This window comes from Ciconia boyciana, chromosome 13 (assembly GCF_034638445.1).
Source record: "Ciconia boyciana chromosome 13, ASM3463844v1, whole genome shotgun sequence".
NCBI classification, from domain to species: Eukaryota; Metazoa; Chordata; class Aves; order Ciconiiformes; family Ciconiidae; genus Ciconia; species Ciconia boyciana.
The window spans coordinates 11186316-11205195 of NC_132946.1; the positions used below are offsets into that span (position 1 = coordinate 11186316).

Genomic DNA, 18880 nt, shown 5'->3' on the forward strand with positions numbered 1-18880 from the left:
AAAGACCAGGGACTTTTCCTCCAGTTGTCCGTGCACGAACAGTAAGAAAAACAATCGTGATAGCCACAAAGTGAAATTCGCTCTGCAGACAGAGGCCAGCCAGGGCACTAGGGACTGTTCACAACCAACAGACAGAAAAAAACCCAGTACCCTAGCTCAACCTTTCCAACCCAATTTTCAGAAAAGCAAACAGTTATAGCAGATACTTTCTTCAAAAGAGACACTGTTTTTCTCAGGTAAGGCAAAATTGCCACCTCCCAATCAGCATTCCTCTCACTGCTATTAGGATTTAGAGAACAGTCTCTTCAGCAAAATGCCAGCACCTGCCAGCTCACGTGTCTGCAACTACACTCAGCAAACCTGGTCTATCACAGAAGAGATTAGAGAAACACTGTGGAGTTCCTAATTGGGCTTTTGTTTTCAGCAAGTCCCTTTAGTCTACTGAAACTTCAGTACAGACAGTTCAATGCCTGCACATTTTTAATGGTGTACTTCACATTACACATCTTTCTTTTTTTGCTTTTAATGAGACAGGGAAGTTCCTGGATCATGTACCTGGTATGACAACTTGGAAAGCTTTACACAGCCTCATTTTGTAAGAAGTGACTGACTACATTGCTAAAGATGTAACAGTGAAAGAACAAAAAAAGGCAGCTGTTGAAGAATGTTTTCCTTGCTGCTGATGTGAGAAGGGTTCTTCCACGCCAGGAGAGAATGCAATTATTTCAAATGGAAATCTATTGTTTGTTACTAAGGACTAAAGAGGACTAAAATTAAAAACAAAAACTAAGTCTCCATTTATCCAATGATGAACAGATCCACTGATGCATTCTGCAGCATCATCCCCAAAACTCATTTTTGCAGTGTATAGGGATAGACTATAGCTTTGAGAAGCTAGACTACCCAGGGAGATCCTTAGTTACATATGGAGATGTGTTTTATCGAAGGTGTAACAATTGCACTGTTTGCATCAATCTTTATTGGCTCTGAATAAAAATGTTGTCTTGAAAGCCTCCAAGTTCAGATGCTAAAGAAGGGCAGTTAAGAGTTTAGTCCCAAATGCATAAAGTTTCAACTAAATGTTACACAAATAACATTTATTTTTTCCACTGTTTATATTCTTACTCAAATCTAAAAGTCAGCATCATGAAAAGAAGACAAGAAACCTATGCAGACAAACTCTACACTGACACACGGACAACACGAGGACACCAGTGACACCATCACTTCCTTTCTATGAGGGAAGAGGGTTTTTTGTATTTTCAGCATTCACATATAAACTTCAAATCCTGAAAATAAATACCTGTCTCAGAGTGCTTCATAAGCACCCCCAAGAAAACTATCTACAAATTGCTCAGCTATTCCATCACTTTCAACACTTCCAACAATCGCCACTTTTACAAGTCTGAACTTTCATAGCTGGGAAAGTTGTGTGTCAGCTCCATATTTAAGGAGTGATAATGCTTATCATCCAAATACACCTTCTGCTATCACGTGGCTTTACCAAATACTGTTCTACAGATAGGAAAAGCTCGAGATGTGTGCAAAAGAATCACTGTCAGACTCTATTCATGGCTTCCCTATCGTGGGATCATACCATTACTTTGAAACCAACTCAAAACCAGTCGTCAGAGTACAGTTTGAATACTGACAATGGAATTCTGGTCCCCACACAAATCAGCAGGAAGAAAGACCAGAATTTCATCCCATATATATAAAACCTTGTAGAGAAACACTAGTAAACAAAAGTTTTTAAGAGTCAGGAAAAACTATAAAAATCCTTGTAAGTCATAAAAACCATTTCAATGTGAAATTTGTAAAATATCACCCTATTTATTCTCTAGGCTTTTCTAGCAACATATGACTTCATCATAACATATCTGTAGAAACCTGATGATTAAGAAACAATAATTTTTTCTTCAATGTAGTTACTTAAACATTTGCCAGTTTGGAAAGTTGAGCTAAAGTCTCTTTATAGAGCAAAAAATTGCACACAGTTTTCAACCTTTTCACTTCTGATTCTCCATGTCATTGAGGGTACGGCACGTAACAGTCTGGAGGGGAGCCAATGCTGCTCACTGGGCTCCGGGTATTTGACTCGTAAGAATTTGGAGCAATTCCAACCACACCATCATTTTGAGGGGTTTCTCCTTTCAAAAAGTCATCATCTTCATCTTCAGAAGTACCCTGCATAAATTTAAAAGGATCAGTGAGAGCAGAAAGATACTCCAGGTCTCTGTTAAGATTTGGCAGAAGTAATGAATGCGGAGATCAAAAAGGGTATTTCTAAAATAAATTCTGAAATGTTGCAATAATCAAATCTGCTAATCAAAATACTACAGGAAAGTTTACAAAGGTACCAGTTAACAAAGCTACAACGCCATAAAGTATTTTTACGTGTTATCACAGGAAGGAAAGAAAAACACGTTTCAAGAACTCAAACAAAAATCTGACATATGATAGTCGTTCAGCAAGAAGGTAAATAGACTACATAGGAACTTTAGAAGGACATAATTCAGGACTTGGGTTGTACTACAATTGTCATAACTAGTTGGAATGGTAAGAGAATTAGAAGTACTCTCGTTATGAAATACAGGAACTAAATCGTATCTACAAAGCGGATTTCCCAGTGACATCAGCGTGTCTGTATTCTGAGAGCGTTCGTAACTGTTCACAGTGGTCCTGTGCTGCCAAACTAACTCCTCTGGGAAGAGGGAAAAAGTGTTCTCAAAGCAAGGATGGATCGATCCCTAACGCTTCCTAATTTCAATCACAGTTTCCCATAAGTGTTTAGTGTACTCATATGTACTAAAAAAAATTAATCCTTCAATAAGAAGCAGCTGACAGAGATTTGACAAAAGCTTAACTGCATTTTCATCAGAAAAGATTACCCTTTTAATGGGTTTCTTCAGATTCTCAAGATCTTCAGCACTCAGCTCTTCCCAAAACTGATAAAATGGATCAATAGTCTTCTTTGATCTGCAAGAGAAATTAAAACACAGTATGAGTTAACATATTCAGTAAAAGTCATATGTATTTCATTTTAATAATACAATATAAAATGCTTGGCATTTTGACAGCCCTCTGTAGGGTTTAACAAACTATTCAATTAATCCCTATATAATCTCCAATTAATCCCATGAAGAAATAACTCCATTTTGCTGACAGATACAAATTAAAATCGTTTGCTTGAGGAGTTCTGATAGTTAGGTCTCCTAATTCCTAGCTGGGTATTTTTAACAGCTACACTATGCTCGCAAATAAGCATCATTTTCTTCCAAATTTTTAGAAGATAATATTATATGGCTTCTTTTAATAATTTCTACTTCTAAGAAAGGTCTCCCTCCTGTGAAGACGAATTATTTTTTTTTTAAGAGACAAAAAAGCCAGAATGTTGCCCTCTAACATTAAAGATAAAAAGTGATTAAAGCATCATAGTGCTAGACATTTTGAAAAGCTGCAAATAAGCCACTATTCATTAAAAAAAGCAAGATATTTTAAATAAGCTGAAGTCTCCAATCAAGAAGCAATACACTCAAGGTGCAAAAAACCCAAACCAAAACAAACCAACAAAAAATGACACAACACCATCAGAGCTCCAACAAAACATGTATTAGGCTAATATTATGATATTTTAGAGACTCCTCAAAACAGGAAAGCCAAAAGAAAAGTCACAAAACATATTAACTAGACCTTCAAGGAAACTAGGTCCTGTTCCTTCTTCATCACTATATGTCACAGTGGGGGTAAATTTCAATTCAAACCTTTGACAACTTCTGGTTAAAATATGCAACACGAAAAGTACTAAAGATCAGGGAAGAAAGTGAACTGCAAAAACACTGACAGTTTCTTACAGTTTTTAGTTTGTTATTTTCTACAAAGCAGAAACAAGTTGATGATTTTTAAACTGTACCTTTTGAGCATGTAGGGATCAAAGGGGAAGAAACTGTCAAGTGGGTTAGTGCATGTCTGCACAAGGTCTCCCCCAGTGCCACTCCGAACAACTGGTATAAACTGCCTGTTGTTCCTCTCGATAATTGTGTAGCAGAACACCAACTGGTATTTCCTTTACAAAGGTAATAAAGAAAAGATAAGCATTTCTAGCATACAGAAAGCAAAAATTTCAGATGGCATTAAAATACGACATTATTTTTTAACAAACATCATTTCTATCTTCCATTTTATAACTGATATTGGGAGTTTTCCAGACAGTCACAAGGTAAAGAGTCTATTATCTTCCTCTGCACTCCTGTAAACTTCACTCCAAGCAGAATCATACTGGCTCCAACACAAAGCAATCAGTTTCATAGTACTGTAGGATTTCATTGAAACTGAACCAGAAATAAACTTATCCCACCTAGAATATGGGCAATGTTATATGAGTTCTCTTGGATAATACTCAGTACTGTGCCTAACAAAACCCACGTTCTAAATACCATGCTGTTTTTAGATACACACACACACTCATCAAGCTGAAATTGAAATAAATGAGTAGGTACCTGGTAATGGCAGCAAACAGGTTTACAACAGAGGGTATACAAATCTTCAGAGGGTTTAGCTGACACATGACAATGCGTTCAAAATTTAAACTCTGCAGATATGACAGACCTTCAAAGTAACAATTGACAAATATATGTTATATATTATATAAGCTTAACTTAATTTCTAAGAATTTCCAGTCTGAGCAGACTGTACTCCACACAACACCACAGAAGCAGTTCCTAGGTGCTCTCTTAGAATAGAGATCTAGCCCATAGCTTGTTCAGCAGAAAATCTACTCTAAGTAATGGGAACCTGCCACAGCCACGGGATCCTTCTAATACAGACACTACACTCACGCACCCATTACAGGAACTGACAGAGGCACAGAGTCATAAAGAAAGATTATTAATTGAAGCCCACACTAGTTTTACACAGCTGGAATTCAAATATGCTCAGTAAGTGGGGGCAGAAATCAATGTTGAGGAGTTATCTGCATTGTTTTCAACAGTGGAGAAAAACAGGATTATTTAGCTTGGTAGCCCAACAGGTGTACAAGCCATCTCATTTTATTTAGAGCACAACAACAGAAACTTGCCATCAGATACTTGACTGAATTGACCATTACAAAACACATCAATAGTAAAACTCACAAACGAATCCCAGTACCGTTCAAACCTAATATACTCACCTTTCCTTAAGTTGCCATCCAAAAGCTGCTTATGACGGAAAATAAGCGTATAGAACACTGCCTGACACGTAGAATAAAACGGCCCATGGAGAGCTACATCACAGTAAGCATTAGCCCCTGTATCCTGATTATCAAGGTATTTATGCAACCAGTTAACCAGAAGATCCAGGCATGCTTTTACTGTACTATAATGAAGGAAAAAAAAAACCAAATGTAAAAATAGCACCTGAAATGGTGTAGAAAAGATGTTAAACAAGTATTCAAGGATCTCAGTGGTTATAAAAACATCAGTAAGAAAATCTCATTGTAAAAAAAGGAGATTCTGTTATGAGCTTTCTCCTTTATCTCAGCATCAAATGAATCAATGTATCAGCACTGAAAACCCCAATCAGTGAAAGCACTAGATGCCAGAGGAGATGAATCCATGAACACGTTGCATGTGAAACCCACGGTAAACAATTAGAATCCTGGGCTACAAGTAGTAGAGAGAGAGGTGCCTCCGATGTCCAACAAGCAATTCCAATATCAAATTAAGTTCAACATTAAAGCCCACCCTGAACAGCACAGAAATACAGAATGAGTACACACAAAAGATGACATTTTCACCCATGCGCTGAAGTATTTTAATCCATCTGTATCAAAATACTTGAACACTTGACTTCCCTGTCTCAGAATCTACATAAAATGCCTAACATAGGGCATTAAAACTATCTGCTTCCAAACAATAGATATACCGGGCATCCATGACTTCACCTGAAGTCAACGTAACATACCCATGCTCAGCATTTCTTGGTAAGTGAAGCCTTAAACAGCAAGTCATGAATCCCAGCAATCATTAGTCTGCACCCTGTAAATGCAAAACTTTCCTGGAAACTTCAAGACAATACTGAAACAGTATTGTAGAAAGGACAAACGACTATTGATATAGTCTTACTGGCAAAGCAGTGGGAATAGAAGACCAACACTGTGTGCATTCTGTGAATTCTGTACTTAACCTCAGCAATCATCATAAATTGTTTGGTTCTGCTCATATATCAAAACAACTTACACCACTGGAATAAATTTAGCTCTTGCCAAGAAGCTGCCAATATAACTCCCAGCAGTCTGCCTGATCACTGAAGGATTGTTTGGATCATGCAGTTTTTTCCAAAGATGGTCCAAAAATGCCTCAGCCAACCCCTGGAAACAAGATACACAGAAATCATGAGTTGCTATGCTGACGACACTGTTTAAGTAATAGATTCCTAATACTAAATTCCCACAACTTCCATAACCAAACCATAAAAAAAGCTACCTATACCTATAGTAAATAACTATTCCTACACATGATGGAAGAGTACTCTTTCCTGTGTCTTTTTCTGTACTTAGTTGTAAAAAGTAAATGGAACCAGAAGTCTAGGAAAAAGTCAGAAATAGATACATGAGAATTGTTTAAAAACAAGAGCGGTAAGAAGGTAAACATGAAGTGACTGTTCACTGTCTCTTGTAGCAGAGGAGGTCAGGGACATCCAATGAAAATAGCAGGAAGCCGAATTTAGAAAAACAAAAGTGATTCTTCACCTTAAATTGGTTATATTGTGGAACTTTTTGCCAGAGAAGTTCACAATGCCAAAAATTCACATCAGTACAAAAAGCATAGTATCATGAGATATTTTCTCCTTGAGTTTGTCCATCATGGGCTGTTACCATGAAAGAACATCACTTTGGCTCAGAAAGTTACCAGACTGCTGCTGGAGGCTGAAAGGCTATTCTAGCAAAGCATCATAACTTGCCCCATTCTGATAGCCTCTCCAACACATCCGCTATTCACCACTGTCAGAGACAGGGCATTAGCTTAACTGGATCTTTAACTCCTCTTATGCAAAAAGTACGCATGTTCTTATTTTATAGAATAAGAGAAAGAACAATAGTTTGCTTGAGAGAGATGGGAAAATGGGGGGGGACAAACAGTAGACACGAATTTCAAATTGAAGAGCTAACACAGACAGTATCTTTAAGATAGTTTTGGGATGCTGAAGAAACTTGCTGGAGCACTGTGTCTCAGGTTCAAGAGTCCAACTGATTCTTGTAAGAGAGGTCCATTAACCAAGCTCCTTCACACTGTTTGCAGTTTATGAACATGGGAAAAGCAACCATGTAAAGAAAGACTTGAAGAAAGGAGTAACAGAGAAGGAAAAGAAAGCAAATATACTGATGAATCCTGATGTACTATCTTCAGACTAGAATTAACAGCAGAAAACAACTATTTTTTGTAAAAATAGCCAAAACAAGGATGCAGAAATGACAGAAGACACTGCATTTTAAAAACAGCTTCTACTCACCAATTTAAAGCTACAGATGTAAAACATGAAATACTGTACATGACACGAAGCATGGGTTGGTAAAATGAGCTTGTCAAAAACAGAAACCAGATCCCGATACAAATCCTTTGTGTTGCTGATATCAAGCTTGCCTACGCAACAGAAAAAGAAAACAGAACAAAATGAGCCATTTCAGTTTTTTTTCCTGCCCTCATGCTGCAAAAATGGCATTTATATCTTTCTAAACCAGTAAGAAATATGTAAAGAAACACTGTCAAGCTGACTTTTAGGCTTATCTGACATCTAAGAAATATTTATAGTAAGACCTTCCAGGACTTCAGTTCTACTGCTTTTTCCATTCGTGTATACGGAGAATATCTGTGTGTGCGCATGCACACATGTATAAAACTAGCAGACATGCAAACTTGGCAATAATGTGTTAATTCAGAAGAGCCAGAAGAAAACACTAAGAAATAAATTACCTGACTTATGTGAAGAAGATACAGCAAATTGGTTTCTAAATATTCTGTTTTAAATATATAAATCTAAGAAATTCAAACCCTTAATAAATGCCAGTGTAAGACATTTCTTTCAGGTTTTTTTCTATAACACAAAGCCTTGCTACAGCTATTCCAATTGAGTGAGGTGGCTGGTTGTTTTAGTCTACTTCCAGTCCTTGTGATGTTGAAAGGATCCATAATTCTAATAGTCAAAACAATACAGTAAAGCAAATGATAAAACACTGTGGTTAATCAGAAAGTATTTCTAATCCCCTAAGTTTTGTAGCACAATGAAAAAACAAAACTCTATTTACCCTTATACCCTGTAATGCCAGTTTGGATACAGTGTCATATTTAAATAATCAAAATGTCTCTGAAGACTAGGCCTTAAAGTCATAAATGTACCTTTGCATCCTCTGCTAATAACACTGGCCAGAGGCAGGAATGTGGCCTACAGCCTGCTGATGGCAGAATTCTGCCACTAAAGGGTGAGGCTCTATCTTGCAGCAGCAGAAAGCAAGAACTCTTACGTTTTTCTTACTTGTTAGCAAAACAACAAATTTGGTTATAGTTCAAGTGTTCTTACCATTCACGTGGCAAACATCTTTAATATAGGAAAACAGGATGGTCATCAAAATATCAAGGCGCTCTGCAAGTGGATGGGCCATTCTCTCACTATGGGAAGAGACAACTTTGTTTCCTTTCCTTTCTTCATCTTCCTCCTGGTAGATAAAATGGCAGTCACGCAGCTTTTATATACACAACATCATAAAGACAGTAATTACAGGAAAAGTGAAACAATTTCTCTTTCAGTGATATGATAAAGTTTTGTCTTTTTTTTTTGAAAAAGCAGTATCTAATTACACAGCTTAGTGTAAGCAAATTTTTGTAAACTAAGCCAAGTACCATGAATGTATGGTAATATGTATACCTTTTATGTATACCTGCTTGTGTTTTTACATAATGAAATTGATTCACTGCATGTACGCTGGGTATTTACAGGAATAAAGTCAACACCCAGAGAACACATTAATCATTTGTCAGCCATTCAGGTTTCAAGAGCTGTGTGCAGTGCAGTTAACGACAAAGCAATAAGGTATTCCTACACTGTCTTAGTTCAGAGCAACCTCAAAAGTGAAAATTTTACTAAAAAAAAAAAACTTTTAGCAGAACAAGATAGCCAACCATGTCAAAAAGTCCCTCCTCTGTAGATTTTTCCTCACTATCAGAATTATTAGCAGTTTCTTCAGCATCTTCAATATCTTGCTGTGGAGTACTAACCTATAGTTGCAAACAAGAAATTAAGTTTTATAAGACCATGACAATAACATGAAACCTTTATTATTTATATAAGAAATGACAACAGTAATTTCTAGACCAGATTTTGTCCTTGACCAAACAAACATTTTAAAAGGGAATTATATGTAAGTAATACACAAACACACACTCCAAATTGCCTGAAACTTTACCTCCAAAATATAAGCTTTCCCCAGACTGTTACATGCTGAGGTTCTCCAAAATAAAAAGCCTTGACCATTTCCAGTGCTGCTACTCCTGTCTTTTTTTAAGACTGTAAATCCTTTTACTTCAAACAGATGATAAAACCAATCAACCACACACAGAGAAACACATTCTCTGCACATCAGCACTGATAACCTTGAAACAGTCATTTTGATTCTGCCATGGAGATTCCATGCAGGGTATAATGGTACACATCATACAGTCGCCCTCAGGTGTGGGAACATCTTAATACCAGGAATGGAGTGTAAATTTGGTTGGTTTTATATTCATGATCATGAGCACTACTGCAACATATTTTTTGTTGAGCTTAACACTGAAGCATGTTTAATTTCTTACTCTGTGTATTTTAACACCAAGCTTCCTTAAAAGATGATACAGAACAAACTTACATCCAACTTTAACAGCTTTTCAATAATAAGCTCCAGAATTTGAAGCCTCAGAGTTGGAAGGTACACCGTAACTCGCAGCAGGTTATGAACATAACATTCCTACAACACAAAATTAATTGATATCTATATTAATGTTAAGAGAAACTCTCATTTCTTACAAGGATTTTTAGAAAACAAGTTTCTTAATTTGTTATCTAAAGAGCCAGAAACAGGTTTAAACAGACTGTATTCAATCTAGAATAAGTTAATGTATAAGCCAAACATCAACTGTCAATTGTTAAGCTGTGTTATCATTAACTTCTTAATCTACTATTTCCATGCAATTTTTTCCAACTATCTCAAGACAGAATGAGTATAAATATTCTATAAGAAAAATTATTCATTTCCATAGAAGTTTATATCTAAACTTTATATAGGAAAATTAAGACAGCAAGCATATTCTTCACTACATCTAGAATCAGATCCAGAAGAACTGTTTAAAGTGAGACTAAATACATCTTTATTTCAGGTTATTATAATATACTGACAACAATTCTAAATTCCACAGGTAAGTCTCCTCAGAGTTGTACTGATTATAATTCAATCAGATTAACAGACAAGTGTGCATGGGCCCACCCAGGTATACACACGTATGTACAGAAGACAATGTTGCAACTTTCACATAGCAAAACTGTCAAGTCAATACATAAAGTTAGGTAAAGAGCCACATTTAAGTACAACATAGTCTCTTTGTGAATATGCATTATAACACAACCTTTAATTACATGAGCACATATAATTTTTCCACAGGCCATCTGGCTCGCTCAGTACATTAAATGGATAGAGCTAGTTTAATGAGAACATATAAATTGCAAATATTTAAAAACAATGCATGGACCATATTTTTACTACAATTCATTTGAACCTTGCCCTGAAAACAGAGTTATGAATTTCTTCACAATTTGCTCCTCACTGAGCTGCTAAATAAAATTAATAAAAATTCTTCTCCTGACACCATGTAAGAGCTATTATCCCCCTTATTTTACAGATAGGGAACTGATGCCCAAAGTTATTTGTATTTAAAAAAACCCAACAAAACAGAACAATCAAAAAACTAGCAGGGTATACTAAGAACTTCAGGGGTTCTTTAGCACTTGATAAGTTCAAAACACAACTCCAATTGAACTTGGCTGGTGGAGCAGGACTCTGCCTTTCTGTAAAATAAACTGCCAACATATCAAGCTGGAACAAGTAAATATAAAGATCACACAAGAGCCGTAACCTGTCACAAGTTTCCAGATTGTTTTTCACCACACGAGCACTACATCAGAGATGTAATAAGACAACTTAACACCCTACACTACTGGCAACTTGGATTTCACCTATAAAGTCCATTGCTTTCTGTCTGCTTATCAAATCCCCTGTTCTTCTGATAAATACTTTCCAGTTTTGACAACAAATGAGACAGGTATCCTACCGTCTCCTTACTATACAACCCTGAGATTCATCGTCAAAGAGGTCCATCCTGTGCATTGATTAAGAAAGCAATCCTGTGGAAAAGATATGCAGTTATGTCATTAAAGACTAGCATAATGCTTATGCACAAGGAACTTAAGTATGCTTGGACAACGTTATACTAAACACAGACCCATATATATAGATATAGACACAGAAAATATCAAGAATCTTAAACAATACACTGAAAACCTGCACTCAATGCCACCAAATCGGTTGTCATACTGTAGAGTATATTTATACATTAAAAAACAAGTGAACAAATAAATAAAAATATTCACAGCTCTTACCAGAGTCCTTTCTGATTTATTAATGAAAGGAAAGTTTTCCACAAGTATCGGCATGAGAAATTGTGGTGTCCTACAATTTAAAAACAAAAACAAAACACCAAGAAAAAAACCCACAAAACCAAACCAAACAAACAAACAAACCAACCAACCACAAAAACAAACCAACCAAAAGTTACAGGTTATTACGAGAGCAAATACTGAAGCTCCATCACTCTAAATAAGCTTATTTCACAGTAACTTTAAGGTAAGTAATTGTATAAAATCTGGTTTTGCAAGGATCACAGAACAGATAACAAGTGGCAAACTTTCACTGTGGACTTGTTAGAAGCATTTCAAATACGTTGCTATAAATGCAACTTTCTGTACTTCCTATTTCCATTAACAGGATTTTCAGCTGCTGATGCCTATGGAAATTTCATAATGATTGGATACAGCATTCCACCAGTTAGTGAATATTAGGAAAAATCATGCAATGAAACTAAGTATTACACTTCCAATTAACAGGAAAAAACAAAACAAACCAAAAACCCCACAGTTCATGCAGTTCACAAGCTTTAAATCTGCAAGGAAAGGGCATACAAAACCACGGGATTATATACTTACGAAGGAACATATCTTGCAACAGTTTGCAATGCTCTATGGCATGTATTAAAGTTTTCAGAAACGTCTAGAGAAAGAAAAAAGTACTCTTATGCATTTGGTTACAAAAAACTAAACCAGGAACCAGCAAAAACAGTTCATATCAACTAAACGTTTTAAAGATTCCCAAGGAAATTGCATTTGCCAAAATGTTGGGTTTGGATTTTTTTTTTTTTTTTTAAAGTTGAACTGCCTTACTGCCAAAATAAGCATGAAAAATTATTCCAAATAAAATTAATTGCATCACAATCAATAAACTCTGAATGGGCTGCCAGCCCCAAGGCCAGGTATTGTTGTTATACATTCTCATACTGAACGCTAAACTTGGAATCCAAAATTTATCCCGCAATACACAAATCTTTAGAAGACATGTTAAATCCAGGTCTGTAACTAGATAAAATCTATCTAAAGATTATGCCTCATTTTCACAAGAGTCAAACAAACAGATAATTAGGCTTCTATAACAGGCTTTTTTTATCCAAACAGTGTCACAAGTGAACAGCAGAAGAGTAGTTGGGTCATCACAAGCAGAATTGAAATTTATTCCAGCATTCAAGATAAGAAAACATGAAATTCTTGAAAGACATTTAGCTATCTGTTTGCCTTATCAATAAACACACTAATTATGTGGCATTTTGTTATAAACATCAATTTTATTTGAGCTTACCACGGACAGACAACAAAAAAAGACTCAAGAATCGCCCAAGCTACCTAGTTTTATTAAGGTAAATAAAATGGAAAACAAACAGCTCCTAACTTTTCTTTGGCTCTGAAACAACCTAGGACTAGGAAAGTGTTCCTATGCATTCAGTCTTATTCCTACAGATACTGCACTAACAGGACTATTTTGAAAGTAACAAGGTGTGGGTCACCACACCACTGATTCAAGTACAAGAAAGTCTTTGACGTGGGAATTTAAGTATGTACTGTTTCTTAATGTTTTACATTAACTCAGCTAAATTAATTTTGTAAAAAAGGAGCAACATGCCCTGTATACTTCTTTAGTAAAGGTATCACAGCAGCATATATAAGCCATGCTTCCTTTATACTCACTTTCATCATCATCATCTGAATCTGAAATATCCACATCATCTTCTCTGATGGTTATTCGAGCTAGCAAAAAGTGAGATTATGGTATCAAAACTGTACAAATCTTACAGGTAAGAGTTTCAATGCCAAATCAAACACACTGGACAACAGTCTTCAACAAGACTAAAGCATCAAAATTATCCACAAGACTTTCTAAAATAAGCAAAGATCATAGAAAAGACTGTTTCATTCACAGAACCAGGAGGTTCTTGAGACCATCTCACATAATCCTCACTGTAGCTTTTGGTTTTTAGCAACAACAACATTATACAGTTCATCCCTTTCCAAGACATCTTCATAAAAGGGGTCTCTATTAGCCACTAGAATATGCCTTCTAAAATTTAGGTACAGAAAGCTATCTGTATCACAATTCAATCAATCAAGAAAGTAATCAACAGGAAAAAAACCCAACCCAATAACTAATTTTGTCACCCATGATATTTATACAGAATTTATCTAGGAAAGACGTTTTGATAAGCAAACAAAGAAGATGAAGAGAAAAGTAACTTACGGGGCACAAACTGCGATACAATCATACGGAGGCATGGCCTAAGATGGACAGTTTGTGCTGACACTAGATTGCCAAGAAAACCCAGGTATTCTTCCACTACCTCTCGGCTTCTTCTCAACCATGGCAGCTTCTGAAAGTAAGCAAAGACCAAGATGTCAAAGAAAGATGTTTTAAGTACTAAACTCTTAATCTTCCCATGTAACAAACAGATATTTACCAGCAAAATGCTGACCAGTTGTTCAAGCTCTTTGGTCAAATATGCAACAGAAGCTCGAAATTCATGCAGCCAATTAATGATCTGGGCATCCTTAAAATAAGCAGAAAAAAACCAGATAACTATTCCAATAAACAGTATTACCTATTACTAGAAAATAACAAAATCCTTAAAATAAAAAGTCAAAGATTAAGATTGTAAATAGAAATTATTTTCACATTAACATGCAAGGAATTTCTTTAAGTTTGTGTCCTCACCAATGAAAGTTCTTGAATGGAAGAATAAATGAATACCAAATCCTAAACCAACAGCCTGCCTGGAAGGCTTAAGTTACAGACTGAGCAAGGCATGCAAACCTCACTCACACAGAACATATTTAAAAGAAATGGCATTCAATCTTAATTTTCTTTTCTTTTTGCTGTAGTTTAAGCAGAATGGACATTCAGGTCTTGAAGTAAGAGACATACTGAAACAGCAGCAAATCTACACAAAAAATTTTACACTGATTTTGTCTGTACACACTGAAAGGCCTGCTAAAACCAAAGTATTTTACAAAATGTCCTCTTTAAAGAGAAAAGGAACTCAATATAGTATTATGCTTCCTGCAACAGTCTTCTCACAGCTTTGTGGTTTAATTAAAAGGGGCAGGGGGGCAAGGAAAAACAGCAAACGTGGTGGGTACTCACAGCTATTACAGAAGGGCCATGAAATGATACTTCTGGGTATAACTACTAAATACATATGTATCTTACTGCTTAATTAAACAAGTTTTTAGTGAGAACAGGAGAAGGTAAAAATCATGCAACTTAAAGGCTGTGAAAGTCAGAAACCATGGTTTGATCTACAGAAGTAATCTGTAAAGACACCATCTTTCTAGGTCACTGATGCTTACCTGGAACAAAAAACGATCCCATCATAAAGCAAAAAGTTTCTCACTCTAGAGCGAACAGTCCGTAAGCATGAGATATTTATCGCGATTCTGCATATAAGATATATATGTGTATAAAGAGACAATTGCCTTTTTTTTTTTTTAGAGTTTTAATTCCAAGTTTCCACAAGACAAAAAGCTGTTAAATGCAGCTAAATGTTTAAGGCAAAGGATTTAGGTAAACACCAGAATAACTTGTCTGATGATTACACTCAGACAGCCGAACTTTAAATCATCAGACCCCTTCCTACCAAGGCTCTTACCTTTATGTCTGGATCCGACAGCTGATGCTTCAACAACTCAAAATCTGTGGTCTCGCCCTAGCAGGGGAAAGAAAAATAAGTAAGTAACACTCATAGTTTTTGCAGCAAAAAATACAAATCTCATCAACGTATCTGAACAACCTAACGTTGTTTAACAGTAACACGAAGAACACAACTAAGCGAAAAAGCTCAAGGAAAGCTGAAGCAGCAGTAACAAAACGCCGTCCCTGAAAGACAACGGAAGCCCCTGGGTCATTTTTAGCTGCTCTCCCTGTAGACACAGGTGTGATCGCTTTGCACCCTTTGGCAAAAGCTAGGCTTTACAGGACGTCACTCAGGTTGACTCATGGGGGAAATTTTTTCACTTGCACAGCAATACCGCCTGGCACAAGCCTACAGCGCTGAGCCGCCTTCAGGTTTTTTTCCTAAGCCTTCAGACACGGTCTTGTGCAAGACGAAACGAGCCTTCAAACTGGAGGTACACCCCAGGAACTGGTGCACCGCCCTGGAAGAAGAGGACCCCGAGGAGAGCCCCGACGGCCGGCGGGGCAGAGCCGCACTCACCTTTTCGTACTTCAGCAAGATATCCGTCAGAGTCCCCCCGAACCGCACCGTCTTCCTGGGTGGGGAGCTGATGAACTCGTCCCCTCCCAGCATGGTCACGGCCCCGCGCCTGAGGGAAGGCGAAGCCGCGTGAGCACCCGCGGGCCTCACCCCGACCGGCCGCCCTCAGGAGCCCGCCCCGCCCGCGGGCCTCCCGGCCGACGCGCCCCTCTCCTCAGCGGCCGGGCAGGAGGCGCCCCCCCCAAGCTCCGGGAGCCGGGCGCCCCGACCACCCCCGCCCCCGCGAGGCCCCGCCGCTATTCCGCCTTGCCTTGCGGTGGCGGCAGCGCGCGCCCCGCTAGCGGGGCAAGCGTCGCCGCGCGCCGCGCCCCTCGCGCGCTGCCGGCCCGCGCCGCCACATGCCGCACCCGGGCGGAAAGAGCGCTCGCCCCGCCGGAAACGGGTAGCGCTCCTCCCCTCGCACCATAGAGAGGCGCGGCTGGAAGGTCCGCGGCTGCTCTGGCCCTGCTGTCTGTGGTGCGGGCGGACCGAGGGAGCCGGGCAGGGGCACGCAGCGGGCGCTCTCCTCCCCGGTACGCGGCGGGGCTGAAGCCGGGCGGGAGCGGCGGAGAGCTCTACCGGCGCCACCGTTTCGGTTTTACCATTGACACCTGGGGGCAACGGTAGCGCTCGTCCAGTACCGGCACGGCCAGACCGCACTTGCGGGCGGCGGGTATCGAAGGGCAGCGTCGGTAAGGGCGTAAGCCAGCGTCAGCGGTGGAGTTTAACACGTCCTGGGGAAGCAAAATTCCAGCTCTAGCCACAACGTCACGACGAAGCGATCAGAATTTAAGTTATTTCAGAAGCAGGCAGTCCCTGAGCCGGGGGGCGACGCCGGGGACGGCCCTGCGGGCGGCTGCCCCAGAGCGGGTCGGGGCCGCGCCAAGGCCCTCCGGCGGCCTCGGCCTTCGAACCAGGAGCTGTCGTGCTGCAGCTCGGAGGGAAAAACGAAATGACCCGAACAACTTGCTTGAGGTTAAAGAGGGCTGAGTATCCATCCTAGACAAAACAGAATTCGACCTTGGGAAGCAGCTGGGCATTTGCGAGAACAGAGGCACAGTTAGGGAGCCTGAGACGGATTTCTGGATGTTTTCATCCCCTCCACATAGGCTGGGGCGGTATTAAAGCACAACACTGGTGGTGATATCATTCTGTAAATACTCCGATTAAAATGTGTTGTAGACTTTCCTGTCTCTGAACTAGTAACTGCTCTTCCGCTCAAAACATCGCATGTATACACAGACACACACACTACTGTTGAGAGAATCATTACCTGCATTTATTTCAAAGGCCATGGGGGTTTTTTGGTTTGGTTGTGTTGCTTGGTTTTTATTTTTTTTTTTTTATACATGCCAGCCGACTATATTAAAGGATGTAGCAGCTTGGAGACCATATAATTCAAAAGGAATTAAACATTAAATATGTAAAAGCCTTCAACAACTTTTAGAGCAATCTGGATAAGTATTTACGGAAACATGCATTTTCTGTGTAGTTCTTCAGTAATGTTCAATCTGCTCAAAACAGGGTTTTTTAAATTCAGTTGAATGTAATGTTTACTTCTCCAATTCACATAAATGAGTTAGTGACATATGACCAGCTGTACATATTTGCTTATTCTCTGCACAAGCTACTACTGCAATAACTGCCTCCCTCCCAGCAACTCTCACTCCCAGAAGTCACATCAAACAGATTTTTGTAGAATTTACTAATAACTTAATTTCTCCCTGGAGAAGATGTTCCCATTTAAGAAGAGTAAACCATATATACCACATTATAACTTTCTTTAGATACAGTCCACATCTAAAAAGTCTAACAACAAGCATTCAATCCTTCTACGTAGTTACAAGTTAGGGGGTTGGCTTTTTTCCTTTAGTGGAGTACAGGATGCTGTTTTGAGATAGTTTTAAGGCTTAACCAGCTACAAAAAAACTCTTGTATAATCACACTCCTGTAACCACAGTTTGGTTCCTTGCGATTTTGGCTCTGTTTTTAAACAGAGTGCATAGGACTGTCTTTTAAGTCTTAAAGGAATTCTAGCTTTACATGCAAAGCTCTGGGTTCACACAACTGCAAGCAGTCCTAAACATCTACAAGTGCTTCTTTCCCATCAACAGTGTAAAAGTTCTTTGAGTGGACTTTGTGCTGCATTGAGCTACAACTGATAAGGACACCAGGAGACTAAACTAGTGTTAATGTTTAACTGCTAATAATTCAGTTGCCAGTTTCTATCTAGTATTAGCCTTCCTTATTTAGAAGGCAAATAGATTGAATGAAATGGTAACTGGTTTACATTTTCAAAAATAAAGGATTATAGCTTACAATAGTTACATCGTGCCACAGCAAGTCCTTTTTATCTCATTGTTTAGACACACCAGACTAGTAACATTCTAGTGCTTCTCTGTGATTAACATCCTCCTTTACTGATCTATGTGTCAGCTCCTATATTTAATTTTTAAAACATACATACTGTTCACAATTGTAAATGTTTGAATCCCATGCAATTTTTGAGTGAAGTTGCAACAGCCAACAACATTTAGCTACCATCTTATGCAAAAATCATTAAGTACTGATACTGGATTTAAGATTAATTACATTGTAATCTACAGTGAATGCAAAGCCCTGCTCAAATCACTCCAGTAATTATGATTGCAACACTAGATAAGAAAAAAATTTTTTCACCAGACTAAGTATGTGAATGGCTGCTAACAAAAGTTTTGGCTTAATTTATAGCTGCTACTAATCATTCCACTTATTAAACATTACATCTCATAATTCAGTTTACAAGTGAAACTATGGGGAATCAGAAAAAGCAGTTATCTCTGTTCAAAACAATGAAATGAAAAAATGCTTGTGAATGACACTGGAATAGTGATCTATAGGTTTTGAGGGAGGAGTTTGTTTGGATTTTTTTTTTTTTTGGTCAAACCATTGTAACACCACAGCAGTGTCACATTGCAGTTCCTCTAAAA

At 38.3% G+C, this 18880-nt stretch overlaps 1 protein-coding gene across 1 annotated transcript; it reads right to left on the reverse strand.

Annotated features, from left to right (window-relative positions):
• Positions 1–962: 962 nt before the first annotated feature.
• Positions 963–16306, reverse strand: RRN3 (RRN3 homolog, RNA polymerase I transcription factor). Its single transcript, XM_072877667.1, has 18 exons — positions 16183–16306; positions 15873–15981; positions 15309–15365; positions 14121–14210; positions 13904–14033; positions 13357–13416; positions 12268–12331; positions 11665–11734; positions 9881–9979; positions 9156–9251; positions 8557–8692; positions 7492–7622; positions 6219–6349; positions 5171–5355; positions 4500–4608; positions 3914–4066; positions 2892–2979; positions 963–2187 (listed from the first exon to the last, which is right to left on the reverse strand). The coding sequence occupies exons 2-18, from the start codon at positions 15963–15965 to the stop codon at positions 2029–2031; spliced, it is 1851 nt and encodes a 616-aa protein (XP_072733768.1). The 5' UTR covers positions 15966–15981; positions 16183–16306; the 3' UTR covers positions 963–2028.
• Positions 16307–18880: the final 2574 nt, after the last annotated feature.

What these genes read in the sequence shown, in the direction of transcription:
- RRN3 (XM_072877667.1), bottom strand. Translation starts at nt 15,965, where the DNA reads ATGCTGGGAGGGGACGAGTTCATCAGCTCCCCACCCAGGAAGACGGTG. An exon ending in TGTATCGCAGTTTGTGCCCC is followed by an intron (nt 13,417 to 13,903) that starts GTAAGTTACTTT and finishes ACTTTTTGCTAG; the next exon opens with CTCGAATAACCATCAGAGAA. An exon ending in CTGTTTGCTGCCATTACCAG is followed by an intron (nt 4,067 to 4,499) that starts GTACCTACTCAT and finishes ACCTTTGTAAAG; the next exon opens with GAAATACCAGTTGGTGTTCT.